This window comes from Podarcis filfolensis, assembly GCF_964270895.1.
Source record: "Podarcis filfolensis genome assembly, chromosome: 2".
NCBI lineage: Eukaryota > Metazoa > Chordata > Lepidosauria > Squamata > Lacertidae > Podarcis > Podarcis filfolensis.
Genome location: NC_139605.1, coordinates 17,592,529 through 17,606,957, shown reverse-complemented (window position 1 = coordinate 17,606,957; position 14,429 = coordinate 17,592,529). Strand labels below are relative to the sequence as shown.

Below are 14,429 nucleotides of genomic sequence, written 5' to 3'. Positions count from 1 at the left end.
CCAGGAATTTTTCACCCAACATGGGGCTCAAAACCCACAACCCTGGGATTAAGTGTCTTATGCTCAAAATGCCTGAGCTATCCAGCTGGAGCACCAGGTTTGTGAAAGCTGATGTTGTTGGCATCCATATATCTTGAGACGCAATGGAGTGTGCCTCCGGGGGTGAAGTCAAACGGCTGCACAAGCAGCACCAAAGTGACCTTTCCAGGGCGCAAGCTTGAGCAGTGTGTATGGAGGTCCTGGGCTGCCCAGGTGACAAGACCCCCTCCCCCCTTGCTGATGTGGTCGAAAGGAAACCACAGCAATACCTTTGGCACCAGCTTGGCTGCAGGAGTTGCTGGAAGGAGGAGTACAAGATGCCATCCAACCATCTTAAGGACTCTAGATTTGTGTCGGGTTTACTCCTTAGCCTTTTCTTCTGAAAATATCCTGCAAGGCAGTGGAAGTTTAGCATCATCCTTCTCCTAGATGGGCAGTCTTCCCAGGTTGATGAGCCCCATCTGCTCCTCACTTCTCTGTACAGGGTGTGCAGTAACTGCCTTCTTGACCACTGGACCCACTTAATATCCTTTATTGATGGAATCATAGCTCCTTCTTTCAAAGCTAGATACAACAGCCGGTTGACACCCATCTCCCCCTTCTTTTCCACCCTTTCCCCAATTGCTAACTTGCATTTGCTGATTTTTCCATGAAATATTGATGATGGGGATTTAATGATTATAGCCTGTTTTTCTATTAAAACCACCATCATCACGACCTATAGTGAAAAGCAACAGAAATGCAATGTAAAAATGTTGAAATCACATATTTAATATAATATCAAGAGCAGCAGTAATATTTTCCGGTTGCTAAGTCTCCCGTTGCTCTGTCCCTGCTCCTGCCAACCTAGTAGTTCGAAAGCACGTCCAAGTGCAAGTAGATAAATAGGTACTGCTCTGGCAGGAAGGTAAACGGCGTTTCCGTGTGCTGCTCTGGTTCGCTAGTAGCGGCTTAGTCATGCTGGCCACATGACCTGGAAGCTGTACGCCGGCTCCCTCGGGCAGTAAAGCGAGATGAGCGCCGCAACCCCAGAGTCGGCCACAACTGGACCTAATGGTCAGGGGTCCTGGTACCTTGGAAGTCTCATGCTACCCTCCAGTACAGCAGAGTTTCTGGGCATCTGGCTCAGATTTCCCAAAGGATCACTCCACAGTGTTGTTTTCCCTTTGGCAACTGGCTGGAGGTTATGACTTGAACCAATACACAGTCCCTGTTCTTGAGAACCTAAATGCTCTACATTTTTGCACACAAATCTATGCATGTTGCTGCTGTAGATGCTGTTGAGCTGCTGTGAGAATAAACTCTGCCTGCAATCCTATACACTCAGAAGTTCAATTTATAGCCTGAAGGTCTTAGCAGTAGCAGTAATTACAGGCAATAACTCCCACTGAGACTAGAGTGACTCAGACCCAAGAATGATGTGTCAGCAGATTCCTTTTGACTGCCATGGCTTTCATACCAGTCATGCTTTCCCAATCAGCCACAGTAGCTCAGAGAAGGCATACAGCTGGGTTTCTGTAGTGTAGTGGTTATCACGTTCGCCTCACACGCGAAAGGTCCCCGGTTCGAAACCGGGCAGAAACAGCCTTAACATACATTTTTTGCCTTTACATTAATAGAGACTGCAGATCAAGACCTCATTGAAGTTGATAAGTTAAAAAGAGTCTGTTTTATCTCCCACCTCCCATTTGTAAATTCATTAACCAACAAAATAAGTCTGTTTTGTTTCAAAGTAGGATTTTGTGCCGATACTGAGAAATTAAATGCTTGTGGCTTGAAAGCCCATTAAATTTTGGAGAAGTTCAGAGAAAACTGAATAAAGTGTGTGACTTGATTTTTTAATTTTTTTATTAAAAAGACACATAAAATCATACAAACTTTAACCTGTAGGTTTATTGCTTGTTCACAATCAAGTCTGAATATTATATCCAATCTGGCAGGTATGTCCATTCATTCAAGTGATCACTCATTGTTTCAGACATCCATACTCTAACAGTACCATTCATATTTTGTAAGTCCCATTTACTCAATGCAGATAAAACTTCATTGAAATCAATAGGTTTTACTTCAGGGTAGTTGTGGAGGACTGTGCTGAAAGGCTGCAGTCTTATGCACACTTACCTGGGAGTAAGCTCCACTGGATACATGGGACATGTGTGTGTGTGTGTGTTTTCTGTGCGTTATTCATTAAACTCTGGTCTAGAATGGGAATGGGGAATATGGGATTCTCCAGATGTTGCTGGACAAGCCCCCCAAAATTTCATTTATGAATCACTAGCTTCAGCTTCTGGGTCACCCTGAAGTGCAGCCCTGCATGCAGCACATTGCAGTAATCCAGTCTGGAGATTTCCAGTGCATTGACAACAGTAGTCAGACTATCGCTGTTCAGAAACAGCCATAGCTATCGTACCTACCCAAACTGGTAAAATATACCCTTAGCCACTGAGGCCACCTTGCAATAAAGATAGGTCTGGGTGAAGCCCCAGACTACAACTCTCTTCAATCCCTCAACATTGGCCATGCTGGTTGGGGCTGATGGGGATCTATTTTATTTTATTAGATTTATATGCCACCCTTAATCATAAGATTTCAGGGCAGTTCACAGAATAAAATATAGGATAAACAAGTAAATGTTGGAGTCCAACAACATATGGTGGACAACAAGTACCCCATCAGTAATTTTCAAGCTCAAAAAAGGTGGTGTCTCTCCCCCCCCCCCCCACTATTTTCTTTCCAGGACACGAAGGCACAAATTATATGTGGTTTAAGCCTCCACATCTCAGTAACCTGCAGAGCTGCTGCCAGCCAGTGTCCATAACATGGAGCTATAAAGACCAGTGGCCCAACTAAGTATAAGGCAGTTTATCTTTTTGGCCTGGAAATGTGATGCTCCTTCTAAAATCCTGCCACCAGGCTGGATGCTTTATGGTTCACATGCGTATTAATATTTTTGATTTCTGGCTATTGCAGATGCATGTTTTCTGGAAGCCACTCTTGAGAGACTTGCCACTCTTGCATTATAACATTTGAAATAAACAATAAATCCGTTGCACTCGGCGGGACCTTCTTCGAATATGTGCAGGATAGCACGGTTGGTAGTTTTCATGCAGCATTTGCCCAATAATTAACGTGTGGGGACGGAATGCCAAATACAAAAGGGCTACCAATTAAGTATGCATGCAGCTCCCTCATCGCGGAATCAAATTTCAGGAGCTCTCATACAGCTCGGCGACTACCTGCTCTAAACGTTAGCTGAATGTTACCTTCGTCCATTCCCTATTAGGCGCCTCCTGTGCTTCCTCGCACCGGGAAAGTGGGGGGTGAGTACCCCCCCCCCAAAAAGACCCCAACCAGCACATTTAAGAAACAAATGATTAGATACGAGATAGCTAAAAAAACCGCCCCGCATCTCTCTCTCTTCTCCCGCCCCCCGCCCGCCCGCGATGGAAATATCGAAGCTAGGCATGTAGTCGGCGGGTTCCAAAGCGGACCTGAGTGAAAACTGTCACAATTAAGGTCCTCTCCAACGGCGTGACAGAAGGAAGGCGGGGGTGGGTGGGGGAGAAGAGACGGACATATGCAAATTTGTTCTTTTACGTCAGCCTCACCACACTATATATACCCTGATGCCCGGCTTATTTCTCAGTGGCGCTCCGGACAGCTGGCAGCGCGCTGCCTTCGCGGGAGGGTGGAAGGATGGGTCGCGGAAGGCGGCCGGGATCCCGGCAGGGAAAGCGTCAAGGAACTCGGCAGGGAAGGCGTCAAGCAACCCGGCAGGGAATCCGACAGGGAAGCCCCGTACTTCACACCGAGGCAGAAGGCTCGAGCGCCCCTCCGCCTGCAACTATTTCCGAACCGTCCACTTCCGAATCCTCGGGGAGAGGAAAGAAGCGCCTTTCCGGCCCTTTGTCTCAGCTTATCCTGAAGGCTTTCGAGGGCTCCAGCTCGCGGAAAGGCGTGTCGCTGGCAGCCCTGAAGAAATTCCTCAGGGAAGGAGGCTACAACCTGAACAGGAACAAAAATAGCCACCTCAAAAGGGAGCTGCATAAACTGGTATCGAATGGGGTCTTGATCCGCTTAACCGGCAGCGGCGCTTCGGGATCCTTCAAGCATGGCGGGAAAACCCTGCCGAAGAAATCTGCCAAGCCTGAGGCGAGGAAAGTGAAGAGAACGGCGGCTGCCCACAAAAGGCCGGCGTCGGGTAGCAGGGAGCCGAGAAAGAAGTCGCCGAAGAAACAGCCGGCCGTTTCTAAACCAAAAGGTGTCCGAAGTAGTAGAAAGACAGCCGTCCCTGGCAGGAGACGGCAGCTCGACAAGCATTCAACGGTGAAAGGTTCTTAAATGCAGAGAAAACCCGGCAGTTTACTTTAATATCTTTAAAAAGGCTCTTTTAAGAGCCACTCAAGACTCTCTGAAAGAGCTGCTGCATTTCCAGATTAAAAGCGCGCTGCTTAAAGACCTCTGAAGTGCTTTGCCTATTAGTACTGCTCATCTGACATCTGGTTTTCTCGCCTCGGTAGTTTTAGATTAGGTGTAATCGAAAGGCTAGATAGGATGGTGGTAATAAAAACCGAGAGAGCTGTGGTGTGGAAACTCGGGACCTTTGGTGGCTTTTCTTCGTGGAAAGTTCGATGAGGTTTAATAAAGACTCAGGTGTTAAGACTAGCCAGGATGGTGTGGCTGATGGTCTGTCTGACCATATAGACCTATCACCATCTCAGCCTAGCCCACCAGACAGGGTTGTTGCATGGATAAAACACTGAAAGTTCGGGCTAATCCAGTATTAATCCATAAAAATACCTTTCTTGTTTATTTCATTACTTATTTTTGCACATTCTACCAAATTTAAAAAAAAGCAGAGAGCCACAATCCAATTTATGCGTGTTAAACTAAAGACTGGGTTACAGAGATGCTTCAGCTTAATTCAGTTTTAACAAAATATTGATTTGTACCTTTAAATATATATTAATCCAAATCTCAGCACAACATTGTAAAAAGAAGCATGGGCACAGCCAGGATTTATGTTGGGGGGAGACAGGAGACTCACTGGTCATCCTCTGCCTAGCAGATTCAGAATGAAATGTCTGAACGACAGTTGTTTTAAATTACGTTCTTTTGACCCCAAGTGCTCAGAAAATTCTGTAAAATTGCTGCAATATCTACTTTTAGTTAAGTATTTTTATTTACTTGCTTGGTTTTGGGGGGGGGAACTGTCCCCCCTGCCCTCCCTGGCTACACCCATGAAATGAAGACACACTGGCTTTATTTCTGACAACCAAAAAAATCCTCTCCAAACCACAGCCTTTTGAAAATGGTCATTTCCAATATCAGTAGACAAAAGTAAAAAAAAAAGTAATTAGAGAAGTGGGGAGGAGACGTAAGTTATTAGCCCTGTACTTTTGTTCCAAATATTATATAATTACCGTAACTACAAGGTTTAGCTCAGCTGGTAGAGCATGAGATTCTTGATTTTTGGGTAATAGGTTCGAGCCCCACGTAGGGGAAGATTCCTGCATCGCAGGGGTTTGGAATGGATGACCCTCATGATCCCTTCCAACTCTACAATATCCATAAAATAAAATCTGAAACATGTGCAGCAGCAGAATCCTATACATACAGGCAAAGATTTCAATGGAACTTCCAAGCAAGTGGGTGTACAATTGCAGCTAAAGGGACTTTTCACTCATCAGTTATGGAAAATGAGTCTTCAACACTATTTCTGTTCCAGCTCTTAGAAAGATTTGGATTGGTGCTGAAAAGAGCCTCTGGGTTTTCTGACACCATGCAGAAAAATGTCTTCATTGTCCTTTGACAGGGACAGGACCGGATTTTACTGTCGCACTGGAAGATCCAGCAGCTTCAAACACTGCTTGTGTTCATCATCTTTTCAGTTTTGTTGACGGTAGCAAAGCTTGAACATCACCCTGCACAATGGTGACTCCTTCTACCAGTTTCTGCAGCTCCTCATCATTCTGCACAACAAGATGGATGTGGTGTAGGATAATTTACTGCTTTTAGCCAGCCAGCTCCAGGATTTCAGCACTGAGATATTCCAGGACTGCAGCCAGATAGACAGGGGCTCCTGCTCCAATTTGCTTTGCATACTTCCCTTTCTGAAGCAGCCTGTGTACTCAAAACCACTGGAAACTGCAACCTTGCCCTTGTGAACTGAGTCCTTGTCTTGACTCTCATCTCCCCCCTAGCCGTGCCACAAGCAGACACAATTCTTCTTTCCATCCTGCTCTACAGCAAAAGCACCATGTGAATGTTGTGGCTTCAAAGTGCCTCATTCATTGACTGAAGTGGGACAGGGAGGGAATAAGCCTGCCTAAATCTGATTGGTCAAGGCCTGTAAACCAATAAGGAACGAGATTCTGATATCTCCAATAAGGAAAAAAGGGCACATTATTCTCAGTGAGAGCTATCAAGTCTGTGTTCATATATTTATTTATAAAGTCATTTGCACTGTGTACTGCTTTTCATTTAAAAAAAACCAAAGCAGATTACGATAACCATGCACATATACAATTAAAAAAAAACCCTAGAAATTTAAAAACAAGAGATCTTCAGCTATTGTATACCTGAAGGAGCGTCTCCACCCCCATTATTCAGCCCGGACACTGAGGTCCAGCGTCGATGGCCTTCTGACAGTTCCCTCATTGCAAGAAGTGAGGTTACAGGGAACCAGACAGAGGGCCTTCTCAGTAGTGGCACCTGCCCTGTGGAACGCCCTCCCATCAGATGTCAAGGAAATAAGCAGCTATCCTGTTTTTAAAAGACATCTGAAGGCAGCCCTGTTTAGAGAAGTTTTTAATATTTAATGCTGTATTGTTTTTAACACTCGATTGGGAGCTGCCCAGAGTGGCTGGGGAAACTCAGCCAGATAGGTGGGGTATAAATAATAAAATTATTATATTATATTATATTATATTATATTATATTATAATATTACTATTGCAGAAATATATTTTCTTAATTGTCTGCAGAAGCTTGGTGGGATAGAAGAGTTTTCAGCATATGTTTAAAAGTTAAATCAGAAGGTGCTTGCTGAATCTCTGTTGGAAGAGTATCCCACAGGAAGGGGCAATGTTTCAAGTCACTCAGTTTTGTGTAACTATGAGGTTAGCCTTGCCAACTTGTGGAATGACCAATGATGCTCCAGCAGGTGATCTTGGTGATCAAGCTGGGATATAAGGTGTCAGTTGGGCGGTGGTGTCTAAGGTATCCCTGGACCTAAACTGTTCAGGGCTTTGTAAATTGATATAAGGACCCTGAGCCTGGCTTGTAGTGGATGTGTCACATGTTGTCAGGTATGTGCCTTCATCATCAGCCTACCTGCTGCCTTCTGCAACCTGCTGGAGCTTCTGAACCAGGTCCAAGGGCAGCCCAATGTAGAGCATGTTGCAGTAATCCAGCCACAATGTTGTCAACACATGGAATACAGTGGATGGGTGGCGTACAATTTTATTTTTATTATTATTTCATTTTTTAAAAAAATATTCTTATACACTCATATAATTTTCAATTTCTACACTTATGGGATTACTTAGAACCCTTGAACTCCCCCCCCCCCCCGGTTTCCAATTACATTTTTCTAATCCATTTTATCTCCTTTTTTACCTTAACTCGTATTACAAATGTTACAACAATCCTGCTAACGTTTTTTAGTATCTACAGTGGTCTTTAAGATATTCTATAAACTTTTCCTACTCTTGACTAAAATTTTTATCATCTTGGTGCCTGATCTTTGCCATTTCAGCATAGTTGAAATAATAATAATAATAATATTCATCATCATCATTCTGTGATCAGGCTAAGAACCACTATTGATAAGATCCAATGCAAGTTCATGTACAAGATACAAGTAGTTTAGCCTACATTTCCAGGCAAAACCTTCTGTTTTGGGTTTTGCATACAGATGCATACAGTACAGATTTTCCTCTTTCCGCGGTCTCAGAGATAGCCTTTTGATCAGTAATTCCAACTGTTTAAAATGGCAGAAAGAAAAGAGAAACCAAAATTATCAGGGAGCAGGAACAACTCTGCCTACAAAGAAACAGTACAGCTTTCAATGCCTTTGTAGTTTAGAAAAAAAAGGGAGCAAAGGGAAACATGAATCATAGAGCAGGGGTTGCCAACTTTTTTGGACCAGTGGACACGCTTTAAATTTTGAGTGTGTGCTGGGGGTGTCTGTCACCAAATAGCTGCTGTGGGGAGCATGACATAACACAAATTTAGAGTCGCCCACAGCAGCTACCTTAGGCTTACTATGGGAATTGTCCTAATTGTGACACTCATACAATGTTGATTTTATTGATTTATTAAATTTATACACCACGCTTTCCTTCCAAAGAACTCACAGTGGTGTATGTGGTTCCCGTCCCCAAATTTCATCTTCCCCACAACCCTGTAAGGTGGGTTTAGCTAAGAGACAATGACTGGCCCAAGGTCGCCCAGTGAACTTCATGACTGTTGATCCAAACCATGGTCTCCCAGGTCTTTGTCTGACACGCTAACCCATGGGTAGGCAAACTAAGGCCCAGGGGCCGGATCCGGGCCAACCGCCTTCTGAATCCAGCCCGCGGACAGTCCGGGAATCAGCATGTTTTTACATGAGTAGAATGTGTCCTTTTATTTAAACTGCATCTCTGGGTTATTTGTGGGGCATAGGAATTCATTCCCCCCCCCAAATATAGTCCGGCCCCCCACAAGGTCTAAGGGACAGTAGACCGGCCCCCTGCTGAAAAAGTTTGCTGACCCCTGCTCTAACCATTATGCTACAATGGCAGAAATGTGTATACACTGATAGCAACAGGGAGCGTTCCTCAGTATCAGGGAAAATATTCACCTCTCTCATTTCACCGAACTCACTTAGAAGTTACTTGTGCTATTGCAACCAGCCAAGGAAGTTGCCGGTACCTCCAAGACACAGGGCAAAAAGGATGTGTTGGAAGGATTCGCAGCAAATCCCTGAAACTCAGGAATCCTTAAACACCATTATAACTCATTATTTTAAAACAAGCAATCTGAGTGGATGTGTTTCCTCTGTTTCCTTGCGGCAAGCAGCTACCATCGTTAAAGCTGTGGCATGTTTAACGGGGGGGGGGGGGCAGGGGGCATTTCTTGCAATAATAAAAGCAACGGAGACTGAGTACTGATAGATGGTACCTAAATGGCAACCCAGAGACCACCAAGCTTTTAGGGCCAGTGTGCCCATTTGGAATGTCAGGAGAGCGCAACGGGCGGCAGCCACAAAATGGCTGCTATGGAGCGTGTGGCATAGCACAAAATGGCTGCCAGTTCTGAAAGAAGAGGATGAGGGGAGACAGGACTGCAAAATGGTGTGGGCTAACCCTAGGGCTGCCACCTGCCCCTAGAAAAACATGGTTGTCTTTTGGGGGGGGTGGAGCCGGAAGTGTGAAAGGAAGGGGTTTGCATGGGCCTGGTCTGTGCAGTGGAGAGTGAGGGCAGGGGAGAGATATTTTCATACCCTCCAACATTTCTCTGATGAAAATAGGGACTATATTATTATTATTATTATTATTATTATTATTATTATTATTATTTTCTTCCTGCCCATCTGACTGTGTTGGTCTAGTTGCTCTGAGCAGCTTCTAACATATATAAAAATAGAACATTAAACATATTTTTTAAAAACCTTCCTTATACAGTGCTTCCTTCAAATGTCTTCTAAAGGTTGTATAGTTACTTATCGCCTTGGCTCGGGGGTCACTTAACTCCACACCGTCCAACAACTCTCCGATGAAAATAGGACGTCCTTCCATGCCCTCCAATATTTATCAGGCGAAAATAGGGATGTTCTAAGGAAAAGCGGGACATTATGGGATCAAATCAGAAACCAGGATGGTTTCTGTAAATCTGGGACTGTCCCTGGGAAATAGGGACACTTGGAGGGTCTGCAGGCATCTGTGGGGCTGCAGTGAGAACAGGGAGCTGGACTATATATGGACCTGATCCGGGGGGCTCTTTGGAAGTGGCCATGGCTTTGAATCGAAACCTATGAATAGATAAAATACTCTGGCTGCCTATGAATAGTTATGAATACCTATGAATAGATAAAATACTCTGGCTCATAAGACAGTAAAACCACTCTTGCAGGCTGCTTGTTTGGGCTTATTAGTTATCTTTATTGAATTTTACATAGTTCTGAAAAAAAGACACACATCTATATTAGCAAAACGCAACCTTTCTAAGGCCTTTCCTGCCTTGGACTTTGGTACCGCTATCTCCTTCGTCTAGCTCTGCGCTTGGGCCTTCGGGGGGGAAACACAGCTTTCCCCTTGGAGTTTTGTTCTTTGGCAGAGGAAACATCTCTGCTCCTACAGAATCTTGTTTTCTTCACACTGGGTGTTTCCTTGCTGTAGGGCTTCCCCACACCTTTCGGAGAGGCTGTGCTGTTGCTCTTAGAAGACCTTGACCTTTCCGAAGTGCTTTTGCTGCTAGCCCTTTTCGATTTCTCCGCAGAGGCAGGCCTGCTCCTGAGGTTCCTGGTGGTCTTCAAAGCAGATGCAGCACTCCTGCTGGAACAGCGCTGATCTTCGGCTTTGCTATCCGAGTTGTCGGACGTGCTAGAAGCAGCTTTTTGGGCAAGCCTCTGTGACCTCCGGGCAGTGCCATTTTTCCTGGGGCATCGTCTCCTCCTGTTGGAGATTCGGAGTTTCTGGTGAGCCTCTCCCGTCTTATCCGCAGAGCTCTTGGCTCCCTCCGCTTCTCCTTTCGTTTTTGTGCCAGTGTGTGCGCCATGCCTTCGCCCAGCTCGGACTTTCCTTGCCCCTGCAGTCCTTTTGGGGTTTTCAAATATTTTGCTGGCCTTGCTCTGGTGCTTCCTGATGACGAAAAACTTTGAGCCATCGCTGTGAGTCATGCGCACCACGGCGCCTTTCAACACCAAGGCGTGCATTTTCCTCTGAGTTCGGGGGCTTTGCCTCCTCACATTGTAGCCCTTGGCGCTGAGGACTTCCTTCAGCTCTGTGAGGGTGAGGCCGTTCGACGCACTTGCGGCAATCGCTTGGACAACGAGCCCTGAGATATTAGGGAGGGACTTGATGGTCTTACCAGGATTCAAGCTTCTCCTCCTTTGCATTGACCTCGTAATTATTGACGACTTTTCGGGGAAACGAGTTTCTCCTCTCTTGCCTCGGCCTGGCCTCTTTCTCCTAGGAACTGGGGCCTGTGTACCTCCAGGCGTCATAACCTCAATCATTGTCACTTCTTGTGGGGTTGCTGCCCTTCTTTTGGACTCTGTTACTCACTGCATGGAGCCTCTGATGAGACTGACTTGTGTGACTCCTGTCCAAACTATTTATAGATGGAACGGAATCAATCCCAGCCTGCTTCTGTTCCCAACAGCCAATCACTTTCCTCCGTTTTGTTCTTGAGAACTCACCTTTCACAAACTCGCCTCACCTGCTCCATCCCCCTCGTCCTATTAAAAAAAAGTAGAGCTGGCATGGAAATTTAGCAGGTTATACTTTCCTCCACTTCCTGCCAACCTAGCAGTTTGAAAGCACGTCAAAGTGCAAGTAGATAAATAGGTACCGCTCTGGCGGGAAGGTAAACGGTGTTTCTGTGCACTGCTCTGGTTCGCCAGAAGCGGCTTAGTCATGCTGGCCACGTGACACGGAAGCTGTACGCCGGCTCCCTCAGCCAGTAAAGCGAGATGAGTGCCGCAACCCCAGAGTCGGTCACGACTGGACCTAATGGTCAGGGGTCCCTTTACCTTTACCTACTTTCCCCCACTAGACATCTCCATGTCAGGAAAAGCCTTTTCCTTTTCTTTTCTTTTCAATACTAGATTGCTACTTCGTAAAACCACAAAAAGCAAGAGCACCTACTTTATTATTAATTTGGGCTAACAGTTGGAGCTGATGGGAGGCACTCCACACCAGAGAGGCCACCAGAGCCTCAAGAAACGGCCCTGCTGGCGTTTTTCCTTAACAATGGCCTCGGCTGCCTGCCTGCCGCTCAAAGGAGGTGTGGTGTGAATGGGAAGGGAAGATAAAGAGCCTCCATTTCCCAGCAGCTCACATTCTCCAGAGCAGGTTTTTTACAAATGTTCCATCCCAGTGTTGCCTTCTGAAACAGGGCTAGGAAACCAGTAGCACTCCCAAATGTTGTTGGAACTCCATCAGTCCCAGCCGGCAGAGACAATGATTGGAGTGATGGGAGCTTTTGGCCAACAGTATCTGGAGGGCCACAGGTTCCCTCAAGGTGCTGTAAAGGAAATATAAGCCCTGTTAAGTTGGCCAAGACAAGGGGCAGGCTTGTGTGAGATACAACATTTTGACCGCTGGTCCTGATGCTGATCTGCATGAGTGGGTCCATCTCTTCTTCATGGGATCTTTGCATATGCATGTGGTAGACACATTGACTCTGCACAGAAGAGCAGAATCAACTAATGGAGGTCAGGAATGGGACTAGCAGGTACAACCCCACAACCCCTAACCCACATTTACTATTCCGTTTGGTCCATTGATCAGGGTGACAAGACGATGATAATCAAAATAAAAAGGGCGAGGTTGATAATCGTATTTAAAAAGGAGTACACCTATGGGATTTGGGAAACACCTGCCTTATTCCTGTAAGTAATTGTGTCATCACAATGTTGCTCTGTGATGCAACCATGTGACCAGGCTTCCTACAGAACTATCACATGGTTCAGTAACTGGTCAGCTCTGAGCTGCAGAAGCCTCGCTTAGCAGTTTTGCCCAACCTTGGGTCCCCAGCTGTTTTCGGACTACAACTCCCACCATCCCTAGCTAGCAAGCCCAGTGGTCAGGGATGTTGGGAATTATAGTCCGAAAACAGCTGGAGACCAAAGGTTGGGAAACACTGCTCACTTAGTTAGGCTTTGGGTGTGGTTAGGAGGACTAGATAAGGGTTATGAAAAGGGAAAGGGATTTCTTCCTCAGGGAAAAACAAAAAAAACACTATTGGATTGGGGTGGAGTTCAGTCTCTGGCAACTCCCCCTTAAAAGAATCATGGCCAGAAGACCACTGGAGAGCTGCCGTGCAGAATATATTGAACTAGATGGTTAAAAAGTATGACACAGTAAAAGGCTTCTAAAGTCAGAAGAACATAAAAAGAACCTCCCAGGTCAGACTGGAAGCCTAATCTCAATAGTCAAGCATCTTGTTTTCTCTGTGGCCCTTTGGATCCCTGTGGAAGCCCACAAGCAACAGTCCACTCTCAGTTTGTGAATCACAGAAACTAATATTCAGAAGCTTATGTTCTTGTATTGTACCACAGCCATTGCAGCTAGTAGCCACTCATAGCTTTATCCTGCATGCATGTGTCTAATCCCTTTTGAAACCAATCAGATCCTCCAAGTCCAGACCTGCTATTTCCCAGGTATGCCCTGATTTAGAGAAAAAGTCCCGGTTTCTGACTTGATCCCGGAATGTCCCACTTTTCCTTAGGATGTCCCTATTTTCATTGGAGAAATGCTGGAGGGTACAATGGTACCTTGGGTTAAGTACTTAATTCGTTCCGGAGGTCTGTACTTAACCTGAAACTGTTCTTAACCTGAAGCACCACTTTAGCTAATGGGGCCTCCTGCTGCTTTGCCACTGGAGCACGATTTCTGTTCTCAGCCTGAAGCAAAGTACTTAACCCGAGGTACTATTTCTGGGTTAGCGGAGTCTGTAACCTGAAGCGTATGTAACCTGAAGCGTATGTAACCCGAGGTACCACTGTATAGAGTTATCTGACCCTTGAGCCGTCTGAAGGCAATCCTGTACAGTCATACCTCGGGATGAATACACTTCGGGTTAGGCATTTTCGGGTTGCGCTCCGCGGTGACCTGGAAGTAACGGAGCGCTTTACTTCTGCACATGCGCAGACCGTCAAAATGACGTCATGTGCTTGCGCAGAAGCGCCGAAACGTGACCTGCACATGTGCAGACGCGCGGACACAGGTTACGTTTGCTTTGGGATGCAAACGGGGCTCCAGAACGGATCCCGTTCGCATCCCGAGGTGCCACTTAAAAGAAAAAAGTTTACTTTTTTATTATGTTTTTATATATGTTGGAAGCTGCCCAGAGTGACCGGGGCAATTCAGCAAGATGTGTGGGGTATAAATAGCAAACTTATCATTATGGAATGGGATGTCCCTATTTTCATCAGAGAAATGTTGGAGGGTATGAGCTGTCCAAGCTGGCCATTGCTGCATCTTGCGGAAGCGAAATCGAGAGTTTAGCTCTATGCTGTATTTCCTTTAGTGTGTACTTCCTTTCGTCTGTCTCGAATCTCACAATAATGAGCTTAATCAAATTACTTTGCATTCTATAATTATGCAAGAAAGATCACTTCAGGTTCTAGTTATCTAGTATGATTGGAGAGGGAGAGAAAAAATATCTCTGTCCCTTTT

At 45.6% G+C, this 14,429-nt stretch overlaps 2 protein-coding genes across 5 annotated transcripts; one reads left to right on the top strand and one right to left on the bottom strand.

The window, feature by feature from the left end:
* The first annotated feature begins 3,678 nt into the window (after nt 1-3,678).
* LOC310757235 (histone H1-like) lies at nt 3,679-4,497 on the top strand. The gene has a single exon (XM_083602513.1). The coding sequence runs from the start codon at nt 3,736-3,738 to the stop codon at nt 4,378-4,380; it is 645 nt and encodes a 214-aa protein (XP_083458639.1). The 5' UTR covers nt 3,679-3,735; the 3' UTR covers nt 4,381-4,497.
* Nucleotides 4,498-10,163: 5,666 nt separating this feature from the next.
* Nucleotides 10,164-12,729, bottom strand: LOC310757109 (uncharacterized protein). Of its 4 annotated transcripts, none has more exons than XM_083602281.1 (2): nt 12,632-12,729; nt 10,164-11,485 (listed from the first exon to the last, which is right to left on the bottom strand). In XM_083602281.1, exon 2 carries the CDS (start codon nt 11,261-11,263, stop codon nt 10,283-10,285), a length of 981 nt encoding a protein of 326 aa, XP_083458407.1. In that variant the 5' UTR covers nt 11,264-11,485; nt 12,632-12,729; the 3' UTR covers nt 10,164-10,282. The 4 variants fall into 4 exon arrangements, with proteins under 4 accessions (XP_083458407.1, XP_083458404.1, XP_083458406.1 ...); XM_083602278.1 differs by having other exon boundaries at nt 12,510-12,641; XM_083602280.1 differs by lacking the exon at nt 12,632-12,729 and adding an exon at nt 12,516-12,614.
* Nucleotides 12,730-14,429: the final 1,700 nt, after the last annotated feature.

Bases quoted from the DNA above. Each gene is read 5' to 3' on its own strand.
- LOC310757109 (XM_083602281.1), bottom strand. From the start codon at position 11,263: ATGATTGAGGTTATGACGCCTGGAGGTACACAGGCCCCAGTTCCTAGG.
- LOC310757235 (XM_083602513.1), top strand. From the start codon at position 3,736: ATGGGTCGCGGAAGGCGGCCGGGATCCCGGCAGGGAAAGCGTCAAGGA.